Source organism: Plectropomus leopardus, chromosome 15 (assembly GCF_008729295.1).
Source record: "Plectropomus leopardus isolate mb chromosome 15, YSFRI_Pleo_2.0, whole genome shotgun sequence".
NCBI classification, from domain to species: domain Eukaryota; kingdom Metazoa; phylum Chordata; class Actinopteri; order Perciformes; family Serranidae; genus Plectropomus; species Plectropomus leopardus.
In genome coordinates, this window is record NC_056477.1 from 26,562,851 (window position 1) to 26,576,667 (window position 13,817).

Genomic DNA, 13,817 nt, shown 5'->3' on the forward strand with positions numbered 1-13,817 from the left:
ATTAGACCACTTTAAATTTTAAGTATCATACAGAAAAGACGTGTTAATAAGCTCTCAAATACTAAACTAGCAATCAACAGCACTCAAAAAGAAAAAATAAATTGGTTAAGGTGATAAAAAGTTGTGCAGAAGCTTCTGAAAATCACTTTGAGTGTCTTTTTGTTTTTAATTGTGCTTTTTATGATCAGTGGAAAAATGCTTTTAAAATAGTTCACTTCAAACCTGTCAGATAGGATGGATAAGACCAAAAATACACAGCAGAGACTTTCACATGTGCTATGTGGGCTGCAAAAACCCACCAAAGCCAAGCTTTATTCCAAGTCTCTCCAGGAGTTTGTTTTGCTGTCCAGCTGAGCTTACTCTGACTCTGTAATTGACTGGAGCTGGGTCAATCCCATCATGCAGTGCGTTGCGGAGCCCTGTGGTCAGACTGCTGTTTACATTAGAGCTCTAATCAGCCTCCCTGGAGAGCAGCTTCAAATCTAGGCCACTGAACAGTTTGGGCCGGCCCAGTGCCGGCCAGCTGGGAGGGACGGCCTGCTCTGTACCCACCAGACACACCACGGGCCCTCTGTTTGAGACTGCATGTCCTCCTGTACTTATGAGGACTGCACGTTGGCGATTCTTTAATTTTGACGTCTGTGGTGCAGTGTCCAAATCTAGATATCTAGATATCTCCGCCAATGCGGCCTAAGTTGGAGTTTCTGAAGGTGACATTATTGTAACGACCCTGTTCCTCTGTAGATTCCTGAGAAGCTAACCTAGAGCATGATCCGTTTCCATATACATTAACAATGGTTCAAAGGCTTAAACACTGAAGCCCTTCTGGTTTTCATTCATTCCATCTCATACAGGACTATGTTATACCTGGGATGCCAGCTGTGTGGAATTTCCTGTGATTAAGCAGCTGATGGGAAAAAAAAGCAGCACACTAGTTTAAGAAGTCTGCTAAGTGTGGTGGCTGGTGACAGTTACATTTGCTTTACATTCAGCTCATTACAGTTCCTTCTATCCTTGAAAATCAACTCAAAGGTCTGCCATCATGGAGGAAGTACAAATCCTTAAATGCATCTCAACAAGGAGACACTGAGTGGGGAGTGAACTGCAGGTGTTTTTTATCCTTAAGTTCTTACCAAAAGACAGCGTTGCTACAACAGGAATCATTTCAGTGATCTGTTATCTGATCTGATGGGACAGTTAAAGGGTCTCCTGTCGTGTGAAACTAATATTGCAGCATGACTGTGCTTTAATACTGTGGGTTAAGCAAGCACAGCACCACCAGTAGCTCCAGTGTTACTCCAGTTTTGGTCAAATAAGATTATGATCAGATTAGTGTTTAATCTGTATTATCATCAATAAAAACTCTTTTACGACTTTGTCTATTTTTCTTTATCAGCCAATACCTTTATAGTCATTTTCTTCTCCTACATTCTGTTTCAGGTGCATCTTGGCCAAAATGTATAAAGTAATGGAAGTAGCTACTGTCACCATCGGCTTATGTACTGCTGTTTTTAGCCTTGAATTTAGCATTTCGGCCGTCGCCATCTTCATTAATTTTAAGCCAGAGGTGACCATATTTGGATGAAAGTTTGAAGCTGTGGAAAAGCGAGAGGTGGATCTGACTCACAGACTGTAGCGATGCCTGACAGACAGCCTGTCACTCAAGTGGCCCCACCTTTAAATATGTGTAGCATTAAGCCTAAATAAAATGTAAACGGGTGTGTTATAAAAAAATTCTCCCCCCATACCTTTCTTATGAATGTTGAAATTAGCGAGAGAGACCAAAATGGATTTTTTCTGCTGTAAAGTTGGGCACTTTATCATGGGGGTCCATGGGGACTGACTTGCTTTTGGAGTCAAGTGATCATTAGAGGGACTGCAGTTTTTGGCACTTCTGCATGGCCTCATTTTTCAGCCTTAGTTTTCCACTTGATCGTTCAGGAAAAAATATGTAGCTCATCCAAGCTCCAATCAAGAGTTTATTTGGAGTGTTTTTGTTGTTTTTCTCCCTAACATCTGTTCTGTTCTTTTTGTATACACAGTTTAAATATCTGTTTCTGTCACATCCCATAAAGCTCTGACAAGCATTAGATCTATCATCAGTAATGGAGCAGAAGTCGTCAGGTGTCACCAGTTTTGTTACTTTACTTTTAAAATGATTTCCTCACATTGTAGAAACAGCTGAGAGGCTGTGCATCATGAGTGATTTCCATTTCTTCAAAATGATGCTGGAGAGAGCGAAGGCGTCCCATTTGGTGAATAAACTGCCTCCATCCTCACATCTCCTCCTCAGATCTCCCTCTTGCAGGGAAGCATCCTTTCTAGCACTACTTATACAGCAAGTGTTGTGCAAACCTCCCAGCTGTTTCTTTACTGTACGCTATCCCCCACTAAAACAAGACTCCAACTGGTCCCACACTGGATGCTTTCACCATTTGGCTACGACAGATTTAAAGAATAAGTTACGTCTCCATCTACTGCGCAAGCTCAACTCCTTTAGAGTGAGCAAGCACATTATGGAAACAGTCTATAAGAACCTGATAGAGGGAATTCTAACTTTTAATATGGCAATGTGGTATGGTAACCTAAACATAAAAGGAAGAAGCAAGCTGCAGAGGATAGTAAACCTTGCCTCAAAAATCATAGGGATAAGACAGAAACATTTAAGTTGCATGTACGAGGAAGTGCTTAGTAAAAAAGCTGTAAAAATAGCAAACGATCCCTCTCATCCACTCAACAGGGAGTTTGAACTTCTTCCCTCTGGTAGACGTTACAAAGTGCCAAGGGCAAATCGTAATATTTTTAAAAATTCCTTTATTCCTAATGCAATTGGGGCACTGAACACCATGTCCCGTTGATGTATTGTAATGTAACTGCCATTGCTGTCCTGCTTTTTGCCCTGAAGATGTCTGTGTGTAAGTGTTGCTGTTTGTTGTTGTTGTTGTTGTTGTTGTGTTGTTCTGCTTGTTGTTTTTTATGAGACCAAAGACAAATCTCCACACTGTGGACAATAAATGAATTAACTAACTAACTAACTTAACTAACCTTGTCAGCAGTGAGTTCCCGAATCTTGATTATCTGCACTCTGAACTTCATGAGCAGCGCCTCCAGGACCATACACTTCTCCTTCCAGTCCTCCTGGCTCATGGCCTCCTCCCCCTCCGCCATACTGCCCGACCCTCTGGAAAACACAAACACACAGCGGTGAGAGACCCAGAGTATATACATACAATAACACAGTCATCCGATATACGTTTCCTGTGGGAAAAAAAAACCATTTTCAACCCTTCTTCACAGTTAGGTGAAAGATCAGCTAGAGCCAACTGTCTGTGAAGCTGTTCGGGATTCAGCGTCGTGCTCCAGGGCACATCGGCAGTCAGTGATTGCAAACGTGCAGACTGCAGTTTGGTTCCTAAAGGACATTTAAAATGAGTTTGTATAGCTATTTAACATCTTCTGCTTCAAAGAGACAGTTCACTCAAAAATCAAGAATGCATATTTTTCCTCTTACCTGTAGAGCTTTTTATCAGTCTACATTAAGCTGGTGTGAGTTGTCGAGTGATGGAGATAACTGCCCTAGTGATGTCTGCCTTCTCTCCACTATGATGGAACTGGTTGGCATAACATTTGAAAACTCTGAAACTTTGAAAACAGCAATGTCTCTTTCCAGATAATGACCTGGTTACTTAAGATACTGCTTCTGCGCAGTGATGCTGTTGTAGTTCAGTAGAGAGAAAATAGTTCCAACATGAAACTTCTCACAACAAGGTCTGTGGATAATCTGATGACTGACTGATCTCCAACACTCTGCAGCTCACAGTAAAACAATCTAGATTGATAAATAGCACTAATGACAAGAGGAAATATGTGTATTTTTTTTATTTTAAAGGTGAACTGTTCCTTTAATTTTCATACCAAAAGTTACAGGTAATGTTTTTTTTCCCCAGAACTTTATTTGTGTCAGTTGGAAACATCTCCAAACAGAACTCATAAGAAATGATGCTTACCCACTTGTTTTTTGTTTTTTTTTAACTTTTTACTTGCTTTTTTAAAAAACATGAAATCAATCACACTTCATCACATCTATCATGAAAAAGAGAAAAAAACTAGACCATATCTGATTTTTGACAGAAGTCCAATGATCGTGTCATGTATTTACAAATCAATACACTGCATCTCTCTGACCCTAATGCACTTGGACATATCTCGACACACAGACAAAAAAAAAACAGAGGGTTTGTTGTTGTGCAGATGTTTTGCCACCAGCCAACACCTGAAAAATTCCACGGTCGAGCCCAGCTGGACCGATTTGGGCAGTGGGCGTATCACTATAGCCCAGCCAAACAGAAAAACACCTCTGTTGTTCCAAAACACCTCGACACCCTCCCTGGGACTGATGGACTTGCATCATGTTTTCCAACATTATCGTAGTAAAACGGCCAATATGCAGCGAGAAAGCGAAGAGATGAGAGAGACAGATGAGGATCTCCGATGGAGGAGGAGAAAGATAAAAAGTCTGGGTTTCTCCTCCAAGTAATAACCTCTCATTACCAGCCTGGCCTCCTCACAAAGGGACTGCAAACATGTGTGGAGGAAAGCCATAAACTGGTTTCCACAGGCTTATTTCTGTTGCCTGTTTGCTGTGGTAAACACTGACGAAGGCAAGGGGGAAAAAAGAGGTCTCATCCCACAATGCAAAACAACATAAACGACTATGGGCAAGGAATTTGATATGACATATTGCATGTGGATAACAGCATAATTGCATAAGAGCTAAGAAATTACTAGACCATGTAACACTTCTTGCATCATATCATTAAAAAAAACAATGTATTTTAACTCAGAAATATATAAAGATGTGTTGCCAAACTACACTTTAAAATGCCTAGTATCATTTTTAAATGCTACTCTCATTCCATTGCTGTGAATCATACTGTAAGAGCAGGGTTTGCACAGATAAGCTTATTATAATAAAATTTTATTGAGGATTCTCTGTAAGACCACCCTCTCTTGTATCCTTCATAATCCAGTTTATTGTTAAGATTTTAGCTAAATAAACCAAACCAAACTAACCCCAAACTAATAAAAATCACAGTAACATTCTCATTATAAAATTGACAGTGCTGTTGTGACAGTAATAGAGAGTGTTTTTTATTTCTTACAGTTTTTCCACAATAGTACCTTTTCAGTTTTATGAAGCTGATTCACTCCAGTTTCCTTCTAAGTAAATGTTTTGTTGAATGCAATGATAAGACCCTGTGGGTATATTACTCAATTTTCTATAATGGAGGACAGATACAATTTTTCTCCAAGCATCATTCCACAGTGATGATGAAGGGATGTGGTTGGTGGAAAACCAAAGGCAATTTAACCTCTGATCCCTGACGCCAAGTCTCTTTTTGTCTCTTTCTCTATGTCTCACTTCCTGTTGTGAGTAAAGTCAGTGTAAAAAGACAGTGGAAGGGAATTGGCTGTCTGAGTGCCTCCCTGTGTTTTGGTCTGGTGATGTAGTGAGCCGTTAAATCCTTTTCACTCACTGTTTATTAGGGGTGGGAATCACCAAAGACGCCACAACACGATATTATCACGACACTTCAGTTACGATACAACATTATTGCAGTTTAAAATGTTTTGCGACACGCTGAGTATTGCAGTGACATATATTGTGATATATTGCGACTCATTACCTTGAAAACTTTGTTACATTTTAGCATCTGTTTTATCTATCAATAAAATGATCTAAAGCTATCAGTACTATTCAGTAAGTTTTCTTTCTGTTTAGTGCACTTCAGTCTTTTTGATAACAGCAAAATGTATTTAGTAGACTGAAAAAGCACTTCATTTTATTATTCTAGAAGGCTACAAAAACTTTAATTTGTATTTACACTTATAATAATTTAGAGAATAAAAAATTGGTACTAGGCATAATGTATACATACGATATCGGCATACATAAATGTTGTGATACTATGCTGTACCTATTTCTCTCCCACCACTACTGTTAATCTATATAAAATGAAGAGGGGTTTGTTTTTTTACACAAAGACTACAATAATCAACAGTGAGCCACTCTTGAGGTAAAATGTGTAACTTTAAATTGTTTATGGTACTTTAAATTGAATTTACAGAGACAATAACACATTATAGCTCAAGTATTTTTGTTTTCTGTGATGTCAAAAGACTATTTAGACTTACTATTTAAAAAACATTTTTTGGTGTCTCATTTTTAGGGCCATAGCTTAAATAAATTGACACCCGTTAGCTAAACACTCTTTGGTTCACACAACAGCCTATATTTGAATAGGTACGTCTATTTATAGGTAGTTGCAAAACAGTACAGACTATTGTATTTACATTCTGTTGGCGGCAAACTTAGAAACTAATATTTAGTAAAGTTCAGTGTTAATTTGCTCTACAAGTGAATAAGAAACACCGTTTGAACCTAGCTAAAATAGTGCCATTCAGACAACTCTCCGTCGTTTCCTAATTAATTAAATACTGCAATTTTCTCCAGTTTCTCGACTTACCCTTGATGATATCTGATAAATGGAAACTATACAAAGGACTTCACGTCATTTCGACTCCAGTGTCTTCGAACTTCTTGTTATTCCTGCAGAGAAAATCCTAATTCATGAGTAAAACGCTGAATTTCTCTCTTGCCCAAAGGATTTCATTTCGGCTCTCGGGCAAAAGTTGGAGACGGGTTGGATTGAAGGGGCGTGGCTTCGTGTAATACGCCCAATCACACACTCGGTGGGCGTTTCTCTGCGCTGCAGGACCACGCAGTCTGTGATTGATTGACGTGCATGATTCACCAATGATCAGCCGGAGCGCTGTTTTATGGACAGGCCAGCTTCTTAAGGCGGGTTGTAACAATTTGTCGGAAGTGACGTCTAACACGTGCAGCATGGCCCACAGACGTGTCAAGCTTGCGCAAGCTCACAAGGACAATGAAGACAGCTCATCAACTGTGACTTCAAACTTAAAGTTCAAGTAAGCCTTTAACGTTTATTTAAACAAAAATTTTGCACATAAGTATTAATTACGATATACATAGTGAAAAAATAATATGAAAATTAACAAAAAAGTGGGTATCTGTGGCCTTTTGTTTTGTTATTGGTCATGGGTTTTTAACTTACTTTCATTCTGAAAATCACACACCGGAAGTTTAAGGCTCTTTGTTCTTTAGCTTCACGCGAGGTTCAGCACCCAGCTGAAACAGAGGAGCTCCAGGTAAACCTCATGCTGAACTGAGGTGAATAATACCCAAATTTAACTTTATACATTTAGTTGGCTGTTCGGCTTGTTATATTATTGTTTCTGTGTTTAATGTTCGTTTCCCGCCTTTTAAATTTTGGACGTAGAGTCAGAGCCAGACAGCTAGCAATAGTTAGCTACCAGAAGTCCTAGCAGCAGGACTTTGAGCAAAAGTACAGTGATATACTGTATGCGCTACCCGTAAAAAGTATTGACATAAAGATGGCATGTGTGTATTTGTGTGTGATAGAGGCTTACAGAGAGACAGACACGTAGTCGAATAGTGAAGACAGAGTATGAGTGAGACATATATAAGAGAAAAAAAACTTGTTGCAAATACAAGGTGGTTCGTTCATTCAAAGGTACCAAGTGAAGACTCAGTGTTTTGCTCGATTGTGACAGCTGTAAGAGTCTGAAAGTGAATTTGAACCTATTTTTATCTCTACAACTAGGTCACAGTTCAGATTTTTATAATGTGGAAACAGTGATGGAAGTGACATAACTGTGTGTGCTCCTCACACAGGGCAGAGCCATGGTGGTGAAGAAGAAGACAGCCAAAGTAGAAGCTGTAGTTTTAGAGGAGGACAAACTACACAAGCTGATAGGTAATGTGACCAATCTACTTTTAATCAATTTAACTATGGTTATTAAAAGCAAAAGAGTGTAATTAACTCTATTACTGTTTCCACATGGAGCACAGCATTCACACTTCTCAGCTACATTTTGTCATTGTATTATAAGTGTGATTTTTTTTTTCCAGCGTCCCTCTCTGTGGATGGAGGAGAGGATGGAGTCAGGCAGGTTGCCCAGACCCTGCAGTCCTGCTTGGAGCTGACGGAGCCGGTGCAGCAGATCCAGCTGGTTAAAAAGGTTGGTTTTAGGAGCATTGTAAGTTATTGCAATAATGTAAGAAGGTATTTCCTCGTCATCTTTAACAGGCAGGGATTACATTATTTTTATATACAAACAGCTTCATCAAAAAAAAAAAAAATATAACAACAAGATTATAGTGTCTACTCTGATTTTCATTACATGATTTAACAAACTTATAAGGATGGAGTTGTGTCATAGACAGGACTATATGACCATTGTGTGTCCATACTGCACCAGGCAGGGTCTCAGCTGGAGGCTCTGCGTGAAGAGGAACCTGATGGAGCTCTTCTGGAGGCCTGTCTTCACACCCTGTCTCTGGTCTACACCTCCCTGCAGGCCAAGAACCCCCTACGACGAGCTATTGCCAGGTACATAGCTACATATGAGTGTTTTCAGTTTGCAAAACACTTCTCTTCAAGAAATAAGATAGAGACTAATTGTCTTTTCAGTGGCCACTTGCTAGTGAAGCAAACAGATTTTGTTTGTTTGTTTAGCAGATTTTATTTTGTTTTGAATGGCAAACATGTCCTAGCAGTAATGTTAATTTCATGTCACTGTCCAAGTAGCACAATGTGGTACAAACTGTCAACTCCTGTGAATTATTCACAGATCAGAAACTTAGGAGTCTGAAAGTTAAGACTTAAAAGCTCCTTGTCCATCAGTTAGGAGTTACTTTAAGCCTTGTAGGATTTTTTTTGCAAATATGGCCCCCCCTGATAAATTACATGTTTCTGTGTTGTTCCCTCAGTGCCTTAGGTTCAGTACCACCCTGGCTACAAGAGCGCACTGTACACAGTTTGTCCACCTGCTTGTCCAACTGTCTGTCCAACCCACCTTCAGACCAGTATCCACACATCGTAGACACCATCACTGCCTGTCTGGATGGCTTCACTCTCGGTGAGTGGGTTACTGCTACTGCAGGCTTCACTACAGATATCAGATAAATCACAGTCCCTGTTGTAGAATAACTACTTCTCCTTATCTCCAGGTGAGAGATGCATTAACAGACTGCTGCCTGAAGGTTAGTATTCAGCTTACTTTTTGTTGAAAAATTTAAAGTTTTTTTTAACTTTTTCTTTCTTTTTTTAAAGCATCTAATTGACTGTCCCCTCCTCTCTGTAGTGTTGCAGTTCCTTCACAAGGGATTGAGTGAATACCTTCACCAGAACAGGTATAAACAGGGTTCCCACAGAACCTTAAAAAGTCTTAAAAGAAATGGGATCCATTAATCAAAAAATAAGGCCTTAATTGTTCTTAAATTGACTTAGATTAATCTTTGAAAAGTCTTAAAAAGACCCAGACACGGGAAATAGGATTTTATGAATAGCCTTTTTTTCTGATGTTTCAAAATAAAATCTCAAACTATTTGGTAACATCTATTTTTTCGTTAAATGGTTTAATAAATTCCTCTTAAACTCGTAATGATGGGAATCCAAGCAGTGGAATCTCACATGCAGAGTGAAAAACACAGAATGTCCAAGAAAGCCAGTCATAAACACCTGATATTTCCAAATTCTTTTGGTAAACCAAATACATATTTTTATGATAATGTTAAATGTTCATTATCTTCCATGTGCTTCACTCTAAAAGGGGTTGTTTTTTTTCCAACATTTGACATACATAATCTAAAGTTTTCACTGGACAAAAAAAGTCATATTTTATGTCACAATTAATACTTTGGCAAACTGAAATTGTCCTTCAATTTTGGTTAGTAGAAAATTGGTCTTAAACTTAATTCTGAGTGGCATAAAAAAGTCTTTAAAAGTTTAAAATCTATTTGCCTTAAGCTGCAGGAACTCTGATAAATGCATACTCCCTATTCCATATTTCTCCATAGCTCCTGCTTCAATTCTTTTTTGTACCTCTATTTATGCTTTGCGGCAATATAATGCTTATTGTTGATTCATGTGTCTCTGTTGCCCCCTGCTGTTGTCAAAGTGGTCTAGCAGGACGTCACATTGCCCAGGCCCAGCTGATGCAGTCCTGTCTGGCTGCAGTAAAGACCTCCATGCTGGTGATTCAGAGATCCCAAGAGACCATCAGTGCTGCCCTGCAGGCTGAACAGAATCATTGCAAGCTGGAGGACACACTGAGCAGCCTCCTGGGCTGCTACACACGCATCCTCACTGATGGTAAGAAACAGGACTCAGAAATGCAGAAACACCCAGCAAACACAGAGACATGAAAACCTTGTTCTTTCTGATGTCTCCCAGTGTTTAATATGAGGCAGACTTTTCGTAAAGGAATACTTCACGGCCCCAAATGACCACTGGTATATCAATTACTCACTCTGTGTTCACTTCAATTCATGAAGAAAAAAAAGTACTGTTTCTGGTCAGTGGAGTCTGGCTTTGAAGAGAGCGTAAATATATTTCACCTTTAGTTCCGTTCCCTGTCGGAAAGTGCTGTCCGGAAAGCGCTGTCTTTTTGGAAAATACTGAGCGTACGACTGAAGAAATGAGACTTGGATTATACTGCACGAGTTATGTGAGAGTTTTTGAATGGATGACTTCTTTTAGTTTTGCTGTTGATAAAACCATGGTCCCCTTTTATACTACAGTTCAACTAAATCAGTATTTTGAAAGGAAATGAGGTCTTTAAACATGCTTTAAATCATTCTTATGATGCTCACAAGCAATAAAATCTGTTTCAAGGAGCCTGACGAGAGCAGATGTAGTACAGTGCTTCGCTCAGCAAAGTCTCAGTTGTAGAAGCTGGATGTCATGCATAGTGTCATGATCTTTCCAAACTCCCAATTGCTCCAAAACTTTGAATGAGGGCCATTCATGCTCGTGAGAAACCACAAATACCTTGATGGTCATACTTTGCTCTCATTACATTCCTTTTCTGTCCCTTTTCCCTGTTTCTAGAGGAGTTTATCCAGTCAGTGCAGAGTACAGCCGGCATGGCGGTGGTGTTATTGATCAGGTCTGTCATGGGTTGTGGAGATGAAGTTGCTTCTGTGGTGAGTTGAGGATTAAGAATACTGGATTGTGCACATTACACATATATTTTGACAACATTTACTTTACAACTGAATGAGACCGGACTTGAAAAGTGATGACTGTGGAAACAAATGTCTTTCTTAAACATGCAACAACAACAACAACGACAACACATAGTGTAGAACCTATCAACATAAAACAGTATTATAATGATATTCTACTAGGAAATATATTAAAACTGAAAGAGCAGATACTCAAAATGAATGTACAAGTTCAATATAGCTTCTGTTGTCACTGAATAGAGGACTCTAGGGCTGCAACTTGAATATTTATTTGTCAGTTATTGTCTTAATAAAGCAATTAATCGTTTAGTCAAATGAAAAGCCAAAAAGTCATGCAAAATGCCCACCATAATTTCACCATGTGATGTCTTAAAACTTGACTTTTTAACCGACCAACAGCTCCTCACCAAACTCTAAGCAGTGTTAAGTAGTTACAGATGAATACGTTATTAATATTTATAGTTTGAGCAACATAATACACAGTAAAAAATGTGGCAAGAAAGACCTCCTGTTTCCAGTTCCTTGCAAAGCATTGAGATTTATAGTTTGATCTTCATTTGTGGCCTTAAATGGTTTAAACATTCATGTAATGTAAGCATACAATAAAATAAAAATGTTTAAGTAATTACAGGAAAAAAAGATCTGCTGAAATCTTTCTTGCAGATACCTGTAGTCATTCTTCTTGGTCGTTCTTTTCTTGGTGTGTTTGTGTATCAGGTGTGTAGTTTGCTGCGCAGCTTAGTGCAGGGTTTGGACTCAGCCCCGCGGTGGCTAAAGAAGCAGTGTGAGGATTTGTGCACCGGCGCTCGCCCACCGGGTGTCTCTCTCTACCTGTGTCATGGGGCTCTGGCCATGTTGAGCTGGAAGGGTGCTCTCCCAGGACCACAGTGGGAACAGCTGCTGCTGTTGGTCCCAAACACACTGCTGGATCTAGATGTCAGGTAGGTCCGCTAAACTGATCCCTGTTCAGTACTGACTTATTTTACGCTGTGATTCTTAAATCATAGAAGAAGGTTCACAATTGAGAGTCGTCTCAAAAGACCTTAAAAACAAATTTTACAGTTGCTGCCCAGAGCTTAACATGATTAAAACCAACAATATTGTGTGTTACTATGTTTACTTAAGAGTTTTTCTACATTGTGAAGAGCCTTTCTGTTTTTTCTCTGCATCAGTATAAAGGAGTCCAGTACGGCCATGGTGGTGGCTCGGGTGCTGACCCTGTGGAGCAGTGCAGCTCTGGACTGCCTGCAGGGCGAGAAGCAGCCCTGCCCTCCCCGTCTTCAGCAGTCTCTCAGCGGAGGCTCAGAGTTACAGCGACACCTGCTGGAGCACATCTACTCTCACTGGGAGCACCCACTAGACGGAGTCCGTCACCAAACCCGCTCCCTGTTCCGCAACCTCCTCCTCCTCCATCAGCACACCAACCCGTCCATCTCTGACCCAACCAAAGACCCGTACATAACAGAGCTCACCCAAAGCCTGCTGGGACTGGAGTGGCACATGAGGGGGAAGTACGGCTCTTTGGGCTGCCTCGTGGAGCTCTACGGGGCAGGGTACCTGCTTGACATCCAGCCTCAGCTGCCCTCTTCTCTCCTGGGCCTGATGGGTGATCAGACCCTGGCTCCTTATGCTAGTGACCTCCTGGAGAGGCTGTTTGTCAGCCACAAGGCACAGCTGGCCAGTGAGGCTGGTGCAGCCACAGAGGACTGGATGCAGCATTGGCACCAGACGTGGGTGACCCCGTTGCTGCAGGTGCTTTGCCGAGCCAGACTGGACCAGACCACGTACATCCTGGACTATTTCCTGCCCAAGCTGCTCCGCTGCAGCCCCTCTAGTCTGGCGCACATGGTGCAGGCCCTGCAGGACGCACCGCCATGCAGCACAGGTAAATACACAAATACACAGGTGTGCACATAAATATATTCATTTCCCATTTATCTACAACTCTTTTCTCTCCTTCCTTGTGGTTACGCTCATGATATGTCTTCAAAAATGATTCTGTTGTGGTAAGACGTAAAGTTAAAAATTTCCTCTCTACAGTTACAGTGGGAGCATTCTTAAACACAATTATGACAGAATATAGATCTGTTCTATAAATGCTGTTTTTCTCTCATTAGGTCCTTCAGGCAGCAGGGGTGCACTGGGAGCTCTCATGACGTGCCTGCGGGCAGCCAGGGCCCAGGGTGTTGTTCCATCCTCAAAGGAGGGTCTGTGGGGAGGACTGGTCCCCCTCTCTCTTCTCCAACAAGCACTGGTACACAAACATGATCAAGTGAGTGTCTGTTTGTGCGTATATGCAGCTTTTTTTTTTTTTTTTAACAAATTTTTCTTGGCACATTTCTTGGATTTCCACTGTATTCATATGTTATCAAATCCTACTGCCCAGGTGAGGATGGATGCTTTGGGCTTAGTGTGTGAGAGCCACCGCAGCACCGAAGTTCTGACCTCACAGGAAATGGACCTGATCCGCCACTTCCTGCAGCCTAATCTCAACAGTCAGTCACCGGGTGTCAGACAGCAGACAGTGAGCCTGCTGAAGAAGGTCAGATGTTTACTTTGCTTTTTTGTGTGTGAAAATGTTTTGGAAAAAACTTGAATTTTGATTTTCAAAGGGATCCGCAGTGCTAACGACCCTTTCACATGACGCTGTAGACATTGATGACATGATTTAATGATCAAA

The 13,817-nt window shown here is 40.6% G+C and overlaps 2 protein-coding genes across 2 annotated transcripts in view; one reads left to right on the forward strand and one right to left on the reverse strand.

The window, feature by feature from the left end:
* Window positions 1–6,663, reverse strand: part of plekhh2 (pleckstrin homology domain containing, family H (with MyTH4 domain) member 2) — a 38,673-nt gene extending 32,010 nt beyond the window's left edge. The window contains 2 exon segments of the mRNA XM_042502678.1: window positions 3,046–3,181; window positions 6,528–6,663. Of these exon segments, the coding sequence (XP_042358612.1) occupies window positions 3,046–3,168 (123 nt within the window). The 5' untranslated portion in view covers window positions 3,169–3,181; window positions 6,528–6,663.
* Window positions 6,664–7,209: 546 nt separating this feature from the next.
* thada (THADA armadillo repeat containing) overlaps window positions 7,210–13,817 on the forward strand; it is a 110,865-nt gene continuing 104,257 nt past the window's right edge. Inside the window, exons 1-13 of the mRNA XM_042502101.1 lie at window positions 7,210–7,233; window positions 7,781–7,862; window positions 8,018–8,127; window positions 8,368–8,498; window positions 8,879–9,027; window positions 9,119–9,151; window positions 9,253–9,301; window positions 10,069–10,262; window positions 11,001–11,095; window positions 11,855–12,078; window positions 12,310–13,022; window positions 13,255–13,409; window positions 13,524–13,679. Coding sequence (XP_042358035.1) covers window positions 7,790–7,862; window positions 8,018–8,127; window positions 8,368–8,498; window positions 8,879–9,027; window positions 9,119–9,151; window positions 9,253–9,301; window positions 10,069–10,262; window positions 11,001–11,095; window positions 11,855–12,078; window positions 12,310–13,022; window positions 13,255–13,409; window positions 13,524–13,679 — 2,082 coding nt within the window. The 5' untranslated portion in view covers window positions 7,210–7,233; window positions 7,781–7,789. The remainder of the gene's footprint in view (window positions 7,234–7,780; window positions 7,863–8,017; window positions 8,128–8,367; window positions 8,499–8,878; window positions 9,028–9,118; window positions 9,152–9,252; window positions 9,302–10,068; window positions 10,263–11,000; window positions 11,096–11,854; window positions 12,079–12,309; window positions 13,023–13,254; window positions 13,410–13,523; window positions 13,680–13,817) is intronic.